The sequence below is a fragment of the Pipistrellus hanaki genome, assembly GCF_964339955.1.
Source record: "Pipistrellus hanaki genome assembly, chromosome: 5".
In the NCBI taxonomy this organism is placed as follows: Eukaryota; Metazoa; Chordata; class Mammalia; order Chiroptera; family Vespertilionidae; genus Pipistrellus; species Pipistrellus hanaki.
Window position 1 is genome coordinate 87765783 of NC_140507.1, and position 18556 is coordinate 87784338.

At 41.1% G+C, this 18556-nt stretch overlaps 1 protein-coding gene across 1 annotated transcript in view; it reads left to right on the top strand.

The window, feature by feature from the left end:
* Positions 1-4798: 4798 nt before the first annotated feature.
* PPP2R2A (protein phosphatase 2 regulatory subunit Balpha) overlaps positions 4799-18556 on the top strand; it is an 81529-nt gene continuing 67771 nt past the window's right edge. Inside the window, exons 1-2 of the mRNA XM_084884836.1 lie at positions 4799-5124; positions 6947-7021. Coding sequence (XP_084740962.1) covers positions 5118-5124; positions 6947-7021 — 82 coding nt within the window. The 5' untranslated portion in view covers positions 4799-5117. The remainder of the gene's footprint in view (positions 5125-6946; positions 7022-18556) is intronic.

Genomic DNA, 18556 nt, shown 5'->3' on the forward strand with positions numbered 1-18556 from the left:
TAAAAATATTCTTGTAATTTTTCCTCTGTGAAGCTCTTGAACCTGCTCCATGTCAGAAAGCACGGGTATGGTTTGCCAATATTTTTAAACTGTGTTGTTCTACTCAGGGACTCCTTTTACCCTTGAGTTCATGATCTTTCCTAGACAAATCACTTCCCCACCCCCACCCCCACTCCTCCCACTCTCCAGTTCTATCTGCCTAGAGAGAAAAGAAGCTTCTAAACAGTGTCACTTCTTATTCAGTGTAGAGAAAGACCGTGTTTATATAACTTCAAGGATAAAGAACGACTTTCAAGTAATTCTTCTCTCATCACCCTATATAATAAAACCCTAATATGCAAATCGACTGAACGGCAGAACGACCGGTTGCTATGACATGCATGGCCACTGGGGGACAGATGCTCAACACAGGAGCTGTCTCCTGGTGGTGAGTGGGCTCCCACAGGGGAAGTGCTGCTCGGCCAGAAGACAGGCTCATGGCTGGTGAGTGCAGCGGTGGTGGTGGGAGCCTCTTCTGCCCCTGCTGCAGGCGGGCAGTAAGGAGCCAGGGGTCCCAGCCTGCAAGAGCCCCAGACTGCAAGAGGGATGTCTGACTACTGGCTTGGGCCCGATCCTCCCCAGATATTCCCCAAGGAGTCCCGGACTGTGAGAGGGTACAGGCCAGGCTGAGGGACCCCCTTCCCCAAATTTTGTGCACCAGACCTCTAGTATAATACACTTTTAAAAGCTGGCTTACAAAAACCCACAGGTGAGTGCCATTAGCTTCCATTTTGCTGGCAAGATTGTAGGTGCCATTGGTGTCTCTCGGCTCAGGCTGGAAGTAGAACATCTCCAGGACTTATAGATTCTTCAGGACCTCACCAGGAAAATCCACAGCCGGTTTTCCTCCTGTGTGCCTAAGTTGAACTCAGTTCTGCAGGGAGCATCTTACATGTGGCCAGGTGTTGAAGTTCTGACTAGCAGCTCACATGAGAAAACGCTTTCATGATAGCAGGTGGATCATGTGGATGAGAGAACGGTGCCCTATAGAATTCTCTTATATAATATGTATTCAGGGACAAAGGACCAGTTAGAAATAGTTGAGATGAATCTATCTCTAAGCAACTTACATATTTAACCAACTATGGCCTAACAAATGTAAATCGGAATGACCAAAATAATTTGTAAAATGCCTCTTTCTTCCAGAGATAAGAAGGGTGAGTAAAAACATTTATGATATGGCAAGCTTTAAGGAGCCAACATTCCACTGGTTTTCTTCCCAAACCAGAGAGATTTATTCATTCATCCATGAATTCAACAAATTATGTGACTGAATATATGGGGACATATTTCCTACCATCAAAGAACTCAGTCTAATAACAGACACATATTTAGATAATTGAAACATAATCTAGGAACAGAGAAGTACACTAAATTTATTGAGACTTCAGGAAGGGCACCCAACTCAGGGTAAGATGGGTAGAGAATGGAAAAAAATATATATCAGTGGCCTAGCTGGTGTAGCTCAGTGGTTGAGCATTGACCTATAAACCAGGAGGTCCCAGTTCAATTCTGTCAGTGCACATGCCTGGATTTTGGACTTGATTGCCAGTAGGAGGTATTCAGGAGGCAGCCGATCAATGATTTTCTCTCATCATTTATATTTCTCTCTCCTTCTCCCTCTCCCTTTCTCTCTGAAATCAATAAAAATATATTTTTAAATAAAGAGCAAATTTTTTGTTGTTAATTCTCCCCTGAGGATATTTTTCTATTGATTTTTAGAGAGAGTGGAAAGGAGGGGGAGAGTCAGAGAGAAACATCAACGTGTGAGAGACACATCCATTGGTTGCCTCATATACATGCCCAGCCAGGGCTGGGGATCGAGCCTGCAGCCCAGGTATGTGCCCATGATCTGAATTGAACCCGGGACCCTTCAGTCCATGGGCTGATGCTCTATTCACTGAACCAAACCAACTAGGGCAGAGTAAAAAAAAATAAAAATAAAATATATATATATATATATATATATATATATATATATATATATATATATAATTTATTTATTTATTTTTGAATCGGCGAAGCCTTCCTGGAGGCAGTTACATCTAAATTGGTTTTGAAAGAACTATTTACTGGCTGAGGAAAGAAGAATGGGATTGGGGGAATGTTGAGGCAGGGTGAGTGGATGGTGATGTTCCTGGCAGAGAAACAGCATCAACCAAGGTGGAGAGGATGTGGTATCAAGACTTGTATTCTGGCCGGGACCGGTTTGGCTCAGTGGATAGAGAGTACCTTGGTTGCGGGCACATCCCCAGTAGGGGGTGTGCAAGAGGCAGCTGATGGATGATTCTCTCTCATCGATGTTTCTAACTCTCTATCCCTCTCTCTTCCTCTCTGTGAAAAATCAATAAAATATAATTATATATATATACATATATATGTATATATATATATATATGTATGTATATATATATATATATATATATATATATATATATTAAAAGACTTGTATTCTGGCAGTGCTTGTTGAAATGCTTACTGTACGCTGTAAAAATGTCAAGTAGACAGGTACAGGTGTGTGTGTCAGGGGAGAGGACAGAGCTGGAGATCTAGATTTGGCACCCACTGGGAAGTCCATGGCATTTGCATTGTAAATATCTGGAAATGGTATGTGAGGTTATCTGGAAGAGTGAGAGGGGACCCAGCACAGAGGCCAAGAAGACAGATCATACTAGTATGAAGGGGGTGGTCGGGGAGGAGAAGCCAACAAAGGAAGCTGAGAGGAATGGCTTAAAAAGGTTGGAAGGAAACCAATCATGGGTCAAGGGAAAAAAGGTCTCCATGGGGATGTGGTGATCAGCCATTTCAAATGCCTTTGGGAAACAGAGAAAGATAAAAACCAAAGAAGTACCTGCAACCATTAATTTGGTAACCTGGAGATTGTTAATGACCGTGACAGAAGCCCTTTCAGTCAAGTGACAGGGACAGAAGCCTTAGTGCAGAGAATAGCAGACAGAATGTAAGATAAGGAAGAGGAGATAAACAAGAGCAACCCTTGCCTCTGGGCTAGTGGTGTGCTGACCTCTCTTCCTAAGAGCCATCCAGAAGAAAGAAAGGCAGTTTATGGTCCACTGAAATGACCGCTCCGGGCCAAAGGTGCAGGGTCACTTGTAGCTGGGTCCCAGACCTTTGATAATTAGGCCCATTTCAGCTCAGCTCAGCTCATGACTCTGTGCGATGTTCTTAGAAAAGGGCTCAGGACATTGTCTGTGCTCTAGGAACTCTTTTGTTATAATTATCACCGTGTTAGACAGCTTTAATGGCTTCTAAGAACAAATAATTTATGTAGACCAAATCATTTTTCAGGATGTGTGACGATTCAAATCTTGCATATGGCAAAAACCGAAGCCTAAGAAAAATGATTTGCATATTGGGGTGCCAGTCCCCAGTTTAATGGTCTGTTCTCTCTCTCTCTTCTCTCATTCTTTTCTGAGTTCTGGTTAAGGTGGAGAGCCCTCCCGGTGAAAAGGAAAAGAAATAGTAAAGACATATGCAGAGAAGCACATCTATGAAAGCAATCAAAACAAAAATACAGCAGTGTACATTGAAGGTTTATACCTGTTTGTACACGCAGCTGAAAGATGAGATACAGGGTGGATTTTTAATTTTGGTGTGTCCATTGGTAAAGTGAACATTTTTAATGTAGAAATGGAGGCACAGTAAACATAACGGTGCAGCTGTTCCATCGCGGAGGAATTCTGAAATTTGTACAATTCAACTTTCTGGAGATGAAGATTAAGATAGAGAGTGGAAATGATGGACAGGAGGTTAAGGTCAAAGTCTAGGTATTTTTTGCAGGTGTTTTTCATGGGGAACATGTGGACCCCTATCTCATAAGAGTATTGTGGAGACTGACATGTACAACCATCTTTCATGACTGCACCACGAATACATCTTTCAATGAAGTGCACATCCCTTCTTGGCTGGTGACTGGTTTCCTGTTTACTTTTTCCTTACACCTCTTCACTCCATAGAAGATGCTTTCCGAACACATCTGATCATAACTTAGCAGTTAGCATTTACCATGCACTCCAATTAAGTCATTTCATCTTGGAAACGGTCCTATAAGGTAGAAAGAATGGCCATCATCTCATCATGTGTGGAGCCAGCGTTTGGCAGCCTGACTCTTAACCACTGTTTCCACGCTTTTAGTGTTAGAAACTGGGCCTCTTTCCCGGCCATCTTCGGCGACCAGCAAACTCAGCTTGCTGTTCGGAAACCATACTGAACCGCGTCCCGTCGCCAAGGGCCGTCGCCGCAGTTTCCGGGTCACCCCCATGGAACCGGCTCAGCGACGCCCTCCCAGCTCTGCGAACTTTCACCTTGGCCGCGCAGAGTTTGCACCCCAATCCCTCCCCCCCCCCCCCCCCACCCGCCTCAGGACCAACCCACAGGGGCACTATTTTAAGGAGCAAAACGAGTATTCGCTAAAAAGACCCAGGCCCGCACGAACCCCTGCGAGCGGGGACTTTTTCGGGAGAGCGGCGCCGCCCCAGGGTCCGGCACCGGCGCGAGGGCTGGGGGCCCGGGGCCGGGGAGCTGGGCCGAGAGGAGCGCGCACCGGGCGCCGAAAGAGGGCAGATCCCCGGTCCCCGATCCCCGGTGCACGGTCCCCAGCGCGGGCCCGGGCGCGGCGCAGGACCGGACGGTGGGACCAGGCGGCCCCGCGGAGAGGAAGGGGCGGGGCCAGGAGGCCGCCGGGCCGCTCCCCGCCTCGCCCCGCCCCCGGCCCCGCCCGGAGACCACGCCCCCGATGACGTCACTGCCCAGGCCAGCCGGCGCCATTTTGAAAGTGGAGTCGCCTGCTCCTGCCGCTGCCGCCCGCCGTCGCTTGTCGTAGCCGCCGCCGCCACTGCAGGAGGAAGAGCAAGGACGGGGAAGCCCCGGAGTGAAACCCACCATCCTGCCGGCTCGTCGGCCCGCCCCGCCTTCCTGCACCCCGGCCCCCCGCCCCCGGCCCCCACAGGTGCCATCCGCCGCCATCCGCCCTCTCTACCCCCCCATCCCCAGGTGAGGGGGGTGAGTTCAGGAAGCGGAGACCCCGAGGCACCCGGCAGGGTCACCATTTGCAGCGCAACATGGCAGGTAAAGGAGAAATCACCCTCGGCCGCTGACAAGGCTCCGCTTCCTTCCTCCTCCCTCCGTCCCCCCCTAGCGACCGCCGAGCCTCTGGGAGAGCCGCGGGCGCCGCGGGTTTCGGGGGGCCGGCCGGGCGGGGTGCGGCGCGGCGGGGCGGGCAGGGCCCCGCGCGGCCGGCGGGCGCTGCGATGTGTCGAATTGGCTTTTAAAAACCGAGGGCTGAGCCCCGGCGTGGGTGGGGGTGGGGTGCGCGCCGGCGAGCTGCGGGGAGCGGCGTGGGTGGGGCGCGGTGGGGGCGCGGGCCGACCCGCCCCTCCTGCTCCGGCGCCGGGTGGAACCCCGTGCTGCCCTCTCCCCGCACTTTTTGGCGGATCTTCCTTCATTTAATGACTGTGCTCCCCCTGCATGCAAGGCTTCTTGGGTGTTTTGTACAAATATATTTTGCACTGGGAAGGAAAAGTGCTTTTACAAGTTAAAATGCAATGTGCCCCCCTCCCCTTCCCCGGTAGGCACGTATATTTTTGAGACCATTAACCTGAGTTGTTTTTTTTTTGTGTGTGTGTGTGTGTGTGTGTGTGTGTGTGTGTCTCCAACCATCTCCTTTTCGTTTCTTACCCTTGACGTCCAAAGAGTGCAAGGCCTTTAAGACGGCAAGTTGCATGAAAAAATGTGATTTCAACTTTCCGTTTTGCACGTTAGCTTTTGTGCAGATGTCCTTTTCCCAAAAGGCTTTCAATTGAGTTAAAATAGTTGTGGAGTTCAGTGATATAAATAGCCAAGAGGGAAGAGATTTTTAGGTAAAAAGCTTGGGAAGGGGGGGAGGGAATGATGCATAGAGGAAAAACAGGTTTGAATATTTAGCAAAGAATCGAAGTGAAGGAAGAGAAAGGTAATTTTGCTTCGAGGATTCCTTTTGTACATGTTGGTGTGGCTGAATATCTTCATCCAGTAGACTTCATTCTACAGCTAGGTTCAGTTTCTCCATAGACATTTCCTCTTCGAGTATTTATTTAGACCTGAAATAGAAACATTCAGGGACCAAACCAGTTTTCTTGGATTATTTTAATAGATAGATAATTAAACCCTTGAAAGAGTTAACAGGTTGGATTGACTTCTGGTTTGCTATAAACAAGTTGCTCTTTGGGTAATTAAGTAAAATTAAAGTTGTTTTGCTCAAGATGATGACAAATGAGCAAAATTAATTCTTTGCAAGATCCTTTGGAATCTGAGGGGCATGGTGGAGAGAGGCCAAACAGGCTTCCTTTGAGAATCTTTCCACCAGCTTTTTCCCTCTGGAGCCAGTGATTTCCTGGCAATCCAGTGCAAGAAGTGGGTGGCGAGTGTTGCGTTTGCTCTGTATGGAGATAGGGCTCCTACTCCACCGTTCATTACTCCTCACCCAGGCAGTGATGTTCCTTGAAGTTTTCCACTCGTTCCATGTTTTATGGTAGTTTTAACCTTACTCATTCTTCTGCAGACTTCTTGTACACTTAGAGAAAAACTAACTTGGCTATTTGCTTTTTTCCCTTACATTTAAGCAAGATCTACCAGTCAGTATTGGAGGGGAAGGGAACTTTTGAACACATTGTACAATGTTAGTGACAGTACATGGCCTTTTAATTTTTCATACCCAAGTCTCTCTTTTTCCTAAAGCAGTACCAACTGTCAGGGACTAACCTTTTCCCAATCAGTGCTCTCTGGGTGGTGGTTGTGTATGTGGGCAGTACTGGGCTATTAGTGTCATGCCAGCCGTGGATACCATCTCAGTGTTTAGTAGCGTAAACACGGACGGAACTCAGTTTTAATCGGTATGTGTTCTTTTTTCCAGGAGCTGGAGGAGGGAATGATATTCAGTGGTGTTTTTCTCAGGTGAAAGGAGCAGTAGATGATGATGTAGCAGAAGGTAAGAAAGCATTTACGAATGCAAATTTTGAATACAGAATCTTCAAAATCTTGATTGCTAAAGGATTTCTTTGTGGATGAGTCTGTTATATAGGAACATCTTGTGTTATCCAAGCAACAGAAGGACAGTTTCTGGAAAATAGTTTCAAACCTTTCATTCTTTAGGCCTCCTTATTAATTTTCCATGAATTAAATGAAAGGAGCAGTAGATGATATATGTAAGACCATCAAAAGAGAAATCCAAGGTCTATACGATAAAGGTTTCCTTACTACGTAAATTCCACATACAAGTAAATGTGATGCCTTTTCATGCTGTACATCATTTTTAGGTAATTAAGTTGAAATAGGTGCCATCAACATTCAGCTCAGAAAGCATCTTGACAGAACCTTGTATTTTAGAGGGAAGCTTTTTAGTTTTTTGTGTGTTTTTTAACTTGCCTACTTTGAAGGTGTGGTGTTGATTAGCGTATTCAGTGAAGAAATGTTTGCTCAAATGATTCATTTTATTGTCTTAGAAGGATTAATTTAGGTGGATAAAAATAACAGTGCTATGGTTATATCACATGTCTTCCAGGGAGCATATTGTGCAGTTAAAAGCTGGATTTGATCAGTTGATGTAATAGAATAGTATTAGTTTTTCCTCCAAATTTGTTTATTAGTGTATTTCAAAAGTTCAAAGTTTTGAAACTTTAGGATTCTGTTCTCATTTGAGATGTGGAGGAGACATTTCCCAAAAGTAGTTGCATTGTTTTATTCAGCAATAAAATTTTTAAAGTTCAGATTTTAATAGTGTTCTGTCTTGAATGACGGTAGGAATTTTCCAACGAAACTCGGATAAATTGAAACATGGATGTTTAAGCCCTGGCTGGGAGCTCAGTTGGTTGGAGCATTGTTCTGACTCACGGAAGATGCAGGCTTCATCCCTGGTCAGGGCACATGCAAGAAGCAGCCACTGAGGCAGCAAGTTGATGCTTCCTTTCTCTCTCCCACTCGCTCCCTCCCTTCCTTTTCTCTTTCTCTAATAATAAATCTTAAAATTTACTTAAATTTTAAAAATGTCTAGTGAAAGTTTATAAATCAACTTTCTCAAGATTATATTGTCCTCATATTAAGACACTGTTTTGAGGATTTTTTTCATGTTATGGTAGGATAATGGCTTTGTGTTAAGCCAGGAGGATACTTGGATATATCAGTGTCATTTTTAACGCAGAGTCTGATCAGAGTTTGGCGAGTCGTGTGGGGAGCCAACTGGCATTCATTATACTTGTGATACTTTACAGGGCACTCTCACATTTCCTCTTTTGACTCCATCTGTTTTTCACATGAGAAAACAGAGAGACTCATATGGTCGCACAAATAAGGCAAATCAAGGTTTTCTGGTGAAACCTTTCGGTGTTAGACTTGTTAAGAGAAATAAATTCTAAGTTGCAGGGAGGAGTCATGTGTTACTCATTTTGTAACTTCATTACCTGTTGAATAGTAGGCACTCAGATACTGGATCATAGCTCTGTGCTGTTGTGTAATACGCACCAAGTTATGAAAGTGCTGTATACTTGAAAAACATTCCTTGGTTGATTTCTTTCCATTTATTCCTTTTATCAGAGATCTGTTGGGGGCCTCCTGAAATCTGAGCACTGGGGCCACGGGGTGTCTAAACATAAACCCTGCCCTGAAGGAGCTCATACTTTTTTACTTGTTAAGTGGTAGGCAGAAAGACTACATGATTGTTTTTTGTTTATTCATTTGTTTTTTAAAATTGAAAATGTCCAAAATTCCAGGACTTCCTTAGGGGGGTGCCATAAGAAAATTCAGTTGAGGTTTATATGCTATTTTCCGACAAAGGAGAATGGAGTGGTGGGGTTAGGAGGGGGCTGGGATTTCCAAGGGAAAATAGGTAGTTTACAAGTAGATGGGAGAGTGGACATGTAAAATTCTTTCTGAGCCACTCAAAAACAGCATTACCCAGAGGGAAGTGCAATAAACAGGCTTTACTAGATATCTCTCTCTATGCCACATTTACTTCACAGTATGATGCTAAGGCGGTCCTTCCTTTAAGCAGGGTTTTCTATCTGAATTCCTTTAGACAGGTAGAGGGAGGGTCACAAGTTCTTTCTGAATCTTTTGTTTCCTAACAACCAACCCAAAATCAATATCTAAAAGGCATATTTTGGGGTGGCAAACTTTGGTGCCCTCTAGCCCTGCCTTTGAAACTTTGAATGAAAAGTTTCATATTCCAGAAGCTAAGTTGGTAGGTTACTTCTTTTTAATTTTACCAACAGTTCAGTTAAACTTTTGTGTCTCCTTTGATGAGGCATTGGTGCAGATGAGCTCCCAAATTAGGCACATGGGTTTTATTTAATCAAGAGAAATTGATCATTGCAGACCTACCTAACTGAACTAAATGATTGTGATATGTACGTATGATAGATCAGTTGTTCTCTTCTGCTGATACTTAGCTTCATTTTGCTACTGATTTATTGCATATTTTTCTGAGATTGTTAAACATTACTTTAGCATACAGTATATTCCTAGCATTAACATGCTGAGGCTTAATATGTATATTTAATAAAAATATGACTTGTCCTAGTACCTATGTCTATTACAAATGTACTGATTTTCAACTTACACTCTTAATTTTGGGTATTTTTGCATACTCTACATATCATAGTCTATTGTGTTTACTAAGGGAATAATTTGCTTTACTGAAATAAAATAAGATTAATACATTGTCCCCCTTGGTTTGTATTAATCTCTAAACAGGTTCTATCTAGCTCAGTCTTTAGCTTTGTTTGCCTATTTTCGGTTAATGATATAGCCCAAGTTCTTTCCCATCAAAGACTCCAAATTGTCTCTTTCCCCTCCTACTTGTAGTTGGCTATCATGGCACACCATTTTTACTTCTGTAATGTTATAATCTTTCCATACTCACTTTCCCCTTAGTACAGGTTCTCAATATCTCTCAGCAGGGTTGGATTAATTTCCCATATGACTCCCTGCTTCTTGTGCTGTTTTCTTCTAAGTTAACCTTAAATGCAGTCCCAGTGTTATTTTCTTTAGAAATCTTAAGTGGGCACTGTATCCACAGGATTATAAACTACTTTCAGATATTTCAGTCTGGATTATGACACCCTTCATCACTATGCCTCTACTTCTCCAAGTTGATTAGCTAATATGGTTTACAGTACAGCTAACTGGATACTGTTCTTCAGACACTCCTATACCCTTTTGAGTCTTAGTGTTTTTCTGTTCCCTCCCTTGGAATGCCTGTCACTCTTCCCACAAACTTCCTTCATAACATTTTGTATATACAGTATATTTAGTACCTCAAACCTACTGTGATACTTACTGAAAGCTTAGTGCAGGACTAATAGATCTTTGTACTCTACACTGGCCTATATAAAAACTGCTGTGCTTAGAACAACGCCTGGCACACAGTAGGCGTTCAGTATTTGTTGAGTGAAGGGGTATTAGTATGATGTTATGAAGGGGGAAGATAGGTGAAATGTAGGCTGATGAGATCTTTCTGGCCATTATGGACTTAGGTATTTGGTAGGCTTTATAACTGGATTGATGACATACAGTATCATAGTATATCACTTTAGATAAGCTCTCCTTTGGGTTCCAGTTTATTTAATTTTAAGATTACTAGACTGGACTAGGTGATTTCTATTGTTCCTTCTAATCTTGTTAATTCTCAAAGGTGTCCTAGAAAGAAACAGTTAAATTGATTGAGATACTGGACTCTCTGGAGCCTTAATTTAAAAATTAGTCTACTGGACTTATTCAAGGCTTAGAATTTTCATTAATATTAATATTATTAAATATTAAATACTTTTTATGGTTTTCATTTTAATGTAAGTATAAATTTTTTTAGCTTCATATTTGATATTCTTAAACTTCCTTTCATAGGAAATTATTTTAGAATGTGATTTTATTACATGAAGCCTGTTTTTATGAGCCTTTGATCCAAATGCAGTGCATTTTTTTAGCACTTGGCTTCCTGTTTATTTTTGGTAGGATTTAGACATTTATGGATGGTTCTCAGGAAAATAATTTTCAATTGTAGAGTGGAAATACTCCCCAAATAAGGTCATAAATAAAATTATAAGAAACAACTAATTTTTGAGGTTTCACATAATATTTAATAGTTTTAAATCCATTCTATATGTAATGTTTCATATTTTTTTGAGTAGAATGCATCCTAGATTTGGGCATTAGTGTCAATTAGTAGGGGGGGGAAATGGTAGAACCTTGTTGTTTGCAGATTTCAAATATGGGCACACAAGCGGCCCGGTGCATGGATTTGACCAGGGCCTGTCCAGCCCGTCTTGCCCAGTCTCTACCTGTCAGAGCATCTGCCCCCTGGTGGTCAGTGCACGTCATAGTGACTGGCTGACCAGTCGAATGGATGGTCAGACACTTAGCATATTAGGCTTTTATTTATAGGATTAGCTATATTTAAAACCTAATGACCCATAGCAATGTTCGTATTTAAAATTTTTACCTTATATCCCATGAGGTACTTCTCGTCTCTCTTAACTACCATTACTGATAGAAGTCTAGTACTTAATGCAGTACAATCACTTAGAGTAATGTAAAATTGCCCATAAATAACAGGAATGACCATATTTATCTGGTATTAGGCAGTATCTGTGTCTTCTTTTTAAGGTACTAATTTTCTTATTCCTTCATTGATAACAATTCTTATATACAGAGTGCACGAAATTTGTGCATGAGGGTGGGATGTGTCCCTCCGCCTAGCCTGCACCCTCTTCAGTCTGGGTCCCCTCTCACAATCCAGTACTGCTGGCTCCCAACCACTTGCCTGCCTGATTGCTCCTAACCGCTTCTGCCTGCCATCCTGATCGACACCTAACTGTTCCCCTGGCAGCCCAAGTGCCCCTACCTGCCCTCCCCTGCTGGCCTGATCACCCCTAACTGCCCTCTCCTGCTGGCCTGGTCGCCCTTAACTGTCCTCCTCTGCAGGCCTAGTTGCTCCCAACTGCCATTTCCTGCTGGCCCAATGAGCCCTAACTGCCCTCCCTTGCCAGACTGGTTGCCCCTAACTGCATTCTCTTGCTGGCCCGATTGCCCCTAACTGCCCTCCAATGATGGACTTGTGATGTGTCCAAATCTAAGGTACATGTCCTTGACTGAAATCAAACCTAGGACCCTTCAGTCTGCAGCCAACACTCTATCCACTGAGCCAAACCAGTCAGGGCTTAGCTGACATTTTGTCTCAGGTAATTAAAATAAACAAAAACCAACAATTAAACTTAGTTATTTCTTAATACTCTCTTCTAGTTAACTAAAATTTAAGCTTCTTAAAACATATGGAGTAAGCAGAATGATAAAAAGTTGTTTGAAGCAAAGAATTTTATTAGTAAAAAGATCCTCATATTATGTATTTGCACACATATATTGCCTCGTTTAGTTGAGTTGCAGGAAGAAAGGTAAACTATATTTTAGGTTTCTCATGCTAATAAGTTGGAAAATTGAAGGGCTGGAGATAGATGTTTTAGTTAATATCCTCAATAATCTCTCTTATCTTAGGTGGTAATGGAAATTATAATTGAGTTATCAAGGGTCAGCAACTTTCTTTCTTAATAGAAGGAAAGAGAAGGAAAGGCCTGATAACATGTAAAACATATTTCTTATAAATAATTGAATTTAATATCACTATATAATATAGTCCGTATCAGGAAAGAATGGCATGGCCATCTTAATTACCGCAGCCAGCATTTATTCAGTGCTTAACTGGGTATTGTTTCAGGTGTCTTATATACAGGGTGTCTACCTTTCCCCTCCCTTCCCCCAAAATGTATATACTACCAAGAGCTGGTAGACCAATTGATGTTTCTTTTTTGTTTCTTTTTATTTTATTTTATTTTATTGATTTTGTACAGAGAGGAAGGGAGAGAGATAGTAGCAAGTTAGAAACATCGATGAGAGAGAGTCATCGATCAGCTGCCTCTTGCACACCCCCTACTGGGGATATGCCCGCAACCAAGGTACGTGCCCTTGACCGGAATCGAACCCGGGACCTTTCAGTCCCCAAGCCGACGCTCTATCCACTGAGCCAAACCGGTTTCGGCTCTTTTTTGTTTCTTATTCTTTTTTTATTTCAGAGAGGAAGGGAGAAGGGAGAGAGTTAGGAACATCAGTGATGAGAGAGAATCATTGTTTGGCTGCTTCCTGTACACCCCAGACTAGGGGATCGAGCCTGCAACCCAGGCATGTGTCCTGACCAGAAATTGACCCATGACCTCCAGATTCATAGGTCAACGCTCAACCACTGAGTCACAGTGACTGGGCTGATGTTTCTTTCTTTTGAGACTTAACCCATTGGAATAAGATTTAAAGTGTGTATAGGGAGAGAGAAACATTGATGTGAGAGAGAAATTTCCATCAGTTGCTCCTGTATGAGCCCGACTGGGAATCAAACCTGTAACCTTTCGGTGTACTAGGACAACATCCAATCAACTAAGCCACCCGATCAGGGCAACACTGTTGTGTTTCCATATTACAGTATTTTCCGGCGTATAAGACGACTTTTGAAACGAAAAAAAGTCAACCGAAAATCGGGGGCAAAAAAACTAAAATTGCACAAAAATTACCTGCAGATTTTGACAGCAAAGTAAGTCTTTTCTTTGAAAAGGGGGGGTAGTCTTACACAGCGAATATAGGCCTAAACCTATGTTTTAACTGTAAAATTAGGGGGGTCGTCTTATACGCCGGAAAACTGATGAGGAAACTGGTCTAGGAAGGTTAATTTAGTAACTGTGTGTTCTTGAGCAGGTGGTGGGCCTGGGATTCTTAACCTGAAACCTTTTATTTTCCTTAATGTAATTCTATTTTTTCAAAACTTGAGCTACTTCTTTTAGTTCAGGAAGTTGAGGTTGTTAGAATGTGACTTGCTTATAATAAAGTTTGGTTATAGTGCTTAGTAGATTATTATTGTTTTGAAGTAAATTTGCAGGCCTGGATTTTCTGCTGATGGAATTCTTTAGCTACAACATGCTATAAATGGGCAGTAATGGCTTTGTGAACCTTCTGAAGTTGTATGTAAAATTATATTGTGTGTGCTTGTTCGTATGTGCACTTTTCTGGTCAGAGAGGGTCCGTAACCACTGTTAAAACAGCATCGTTTATTGCATTTTTAAAGTGTGGTCTGAGCGACCCTTTAATTCTTTCAAAAGCTTATCAAGTCAGAAAGTATTTTCATAATAACAAAAATAAATGTGCACCAATGGTACAAAAGCAATGTGGGTAAATCTGCTGGCGCCTTTACATGAGTCAAGATTTTGGCACCAAACAATACTAGTAAGTATTCATGGTCATCTTCCTTCACCATGTACCAGCAGTTTAAAAATTCCAATTAAGAATGTTCTTGATGAAACAGTAAAAATTATTTATTTTATTAAATCTCGACTCTGGAATACATGTCTGTTTTTGTGTGACAAAATGAGAAGTATACCTAAAGTACTTCTTCCACCGGCCAGACTCCAGTGGTTTCTCTGGAGAAAAAGCATTGGCATAAGAGTTTCAAGTTGAATTATCTGCTCTTTTCACTGACCATTATTTTTACTAGTATTTTTACTACTGATAAGTTGTGGTTATTGGGACTTGGATGTTTTGGCAGATATTTTTCTCAAATGAACAATGAATCTTCTGCCTCAGTTTTCAAGCAAAAATTAGAATTTTAGAAATTGGTATCTGCCATCCTGAGCTTGATAACTTCTAAGTACCTAAAGATTTTCCAGATGAGATCAGTAATGATGTTAATGACTGCGATTTTTGATATTGTGCAATGAAATGTGCCAGCCTTTGGGAGAACTGTGTAACTGAATCAGTATTTTACCTGTGATGTTTAAACATCATGCCTAAGCCCGACTGGTGTGGCTCAGTGGTTGAGCGTCAACCTATAAACCAGGAGGTCATGGTTCTATTCCCAGTCAGGGCACATATGGGTTCCATTTCCAGTGTAGGGTGTGCAGGAGGCAACTGATCAACAGTTGTCACCGGTGTTTCTATCTCTCCTCCCTTCCTCTCTGGAATCAATAAAAATATATATTTTAAAAAACATCATGCATAAGTAAAAGTGCAATTTGGAACATTGGATTTTAATGTAACAAACAGCTAATAGGGTTCCAGATACCACAAGCCTTTAAGAAACTACCACATGTTGAGTTTTGGTATAATATCAAAGAGAGATATTCATAACTGCCTGCAAAGCCTATTAAAATACTTCTCCCTTTCCAACTATATACCTATGTGAGGCTGGATTTTCTTCATAAATTTAACCAGCACAACAAGAGTAGTATGTTGAATGCAGAAGCAATTAAGATAATCTGGGCATCTTCTGTTAAATCAGGCATTAGAGAGACTTGCAGCAATGTAAAATGCCATTTTTCTTACTAATTTATTTTGGGAGAAAATAGTTATTTTTCATAAATTTGTTTCTGTATAAGGCTTAGCATTACTATTTTTTAGATGAGTAAATATTTTAAAGTTTAAAAGACTCATGAACCTCAAGATAAGTGATCAGAATAGTGTGCTACTTTCGTACATGAAAGCTTTCCTCTGGCTTGAGATTGTTTCATCTTGCCATTCTTTAGATACCAAATCAGATCGGCCTTAAACTCATTTATCTGGTGATCTTGGTGAAGAAAGGATGGATACTTTCAGGACTTTAAAATATGTGTTTTCAAATATAACTGTCCCTTAGATTAAATACCAGTACATATTTGCCAAAATACTTTAGCTCTAAAAGTTTTCCAGGGCATTTTCCACTCTGCTCAGGTCCAGCAATCATTAGTAGTAAAGGTAGGATTGCTGAACTCCTCAGAGCCTAGTCAAGTGCAATTTTGGGTTGGCCGCGAGGTCATTAGAAAATAATCAATACCCTTTGCATTGTGTCTTGAGCCAGACATGTTGAAGTTTGGTGTGTTGTTTTATTCCTGAAAGAAAGGCATAAAATATGCATAATAACTTTCTATTTCCCAACTCCTTTAACTGCTAAAAAGAGAAAAGAAGAAGAAACAGTATTTTTCTTTAAGTTCTACTTTAAAGTACAACATAATTCTATTTTAAAGTAGTTGCTGAATTTCCCATTCTTAGAATGCAGTATCAACTATTTGTTGCTTGGTATTTTCAGTATTTTTTGTGGCAATTTCTGTCCTTAAAATTTTTGTCAAAGTATTTAGGACTTTTAAAACTTGCTGTACCAATTTTCTTTCCATGTTCAAACATTGGGTTTATTTAATTAATTAATTTTTATTAAGGTATTATATGTGTACATATCTTACCATTGCCCCCCCCCACTCCCGTACATGCCTTCACCCCGCAGAGTTTTGCGTCCATTGGTTATGTTTATATGCATGCATTCAAGTCCTGCGGTTGATCTCTTATCTCCCCCACATCTCCCTAACCTTCCTGCTGTAATTTGTCAGTCTGTTGCTTTACTGTCTCTGTATCTTTTTGTTCATCAGTTTATAATGTTCTTTAGTATCCATAAATGAGTGAGGTCATGTGGTGTTTTTCTTTCATTGACTGGCTTATTTCACTCAGCATGATGTTCTCCAATTCCATCCAGGTTGATGCAAGTGGTAAGAATTCCTTCTTTTTTATGGCAGCATAGAATTTCATTGTGTAGATGCACCATTGTTTTCTGATCCAGTCATCTGCTGACGGGCACCTAGGCTGTTTCCAAATCTTAGCTATTGTAAATTGTGCTGTTATGAACATAGGGGTGCATATATTCTTTCTGATTGATATTTCTAGTTTCTTAGGATATATTCCTAGGAGTGGGATTACTGGGTCAAATGGGAGTTCCATTTTCAGGTTTTTTTTGAGGGAACTCCATTTTGTCATTGGGTTTATTTTAAAAGAAAGCTAATCTTATCCTAACCGGTTTGGCTCAGTGGATAGAGCATCAGCCTGCAGACTCAAAGGTCCCAGGTTCAATTCCGGTCAAGGGTATGCACCTTGGTTGTGGGCACGTCCCCATTAGGGAGTGTGCAGGAGGTAGTTGATTGATGTTTCTCTCTCATCGATGTTTCTAACACTCCTTCCTCTCCCTTCCTCTCTGTAAAAAATCAGTAAAACATATTTTTTTAAAGTAAGCTAATCTTTTATTAATATGAACTACTTTTAATTAATATTAGTAGTTGATGAAAGTGCCATCTAGATCCTTGCCAGTGGCATATGTGGAATCCTTAGCGAATCATTACTGAATGCTTCTGTATACCATGATATACTACTACTCCCTTAATTGTATTTTCTACTGGTTGGCTTCCTTGAACGTTCAGATGTCAACTGGAGTCTCTGTGTGATCTTTGTCCACTTCAAGGGGAATCGTGGACCAAACAATGACCCTGTTTAAGAACCTCAGCTTTAATGTAATATTTTGCCTATGGTTTTATGCCTACTGAAATTTAGAGGAGTCAAGGAAGCCCTTTCACGTGTTACAACATATATAAGTCTTAAGGACATGAAATCCAATCACAAACAAAACAAATGCTGTAAGATTCCACTTGTATGAGGTATCTAAATTAGTCAAATTCATAGAAACAAAAAGCAGAGTGGTGGAAACCAAGGACTCAGGGGAGGACAGAAAGAGGCTTTTAATGGGTCCAGTTCCAGTTTTACAAGATGAGAAAGTTCTACAGATCTGTTTTAAAACAGTATGAACATAGCTAACACACTACTGAACTGTACCTTAAAATGGCTAAGATGGTAAACTTTATATCAAGTGTATTTTACAATAAAAATGCATTGAAATATTAGGAAACTAAAGTATTTCCCTGGAAGAATTAGTTCTGCTGCTAAGACCGGATTTTGGCTCCATCCCTGTTGATTTCCCCACTCTTGCATCATTGTTTCTCTCTCTTCCCCCCTATAAAAAGTTAATAATAAATAATTTTTAGTCCATTAAGAATGTATTGTTTCTTAGGAATCCTCTTAGGTTGGTTTGTTTGTTTGTTTGTTTAATCTCTCTTTAATGTCAAAGGAAAATAAAACCTAGGGGCAATCCCAGCTCTACTACCAGTTTCTATAATAACTATTTTCCCATGTTGCATCCCATCCCTAAATAAAGAATTTGACAATAGCTATTTATTGCCTACAACAGCCTGTGTGTGATGCAACAGAGCCTTCCCTATCAGCCAGTAGAAAATATTAAAAATTCCTCTTATGCAATCTTAGAAACATATCTACTCCAGACTCATAAAACTATTACCTACGGGAAGCTGGGGAAAAGGGTAACACTAAAAAGGTTCTATTTCTCCTTTCAAATGAAGCAGATCTGAACCTCTACAATGGCAAATTCCAGATCTTTAGAAAATGTTTAAAAATTGCCTACCAATCCCTATTTCCTACTTTGGTTTCTCTCTTAATACACACTACTGAAAAAGAATTTAGATCCCTTCTAAATGAAATTTAAAAGGGGCAATTGGTTCAAAATCTAATATATTCCTCTAATATTTTTGCCTATGGTTAAAGTGACAGTAGTTTGTAATTAAAAAAAAAAATTTAC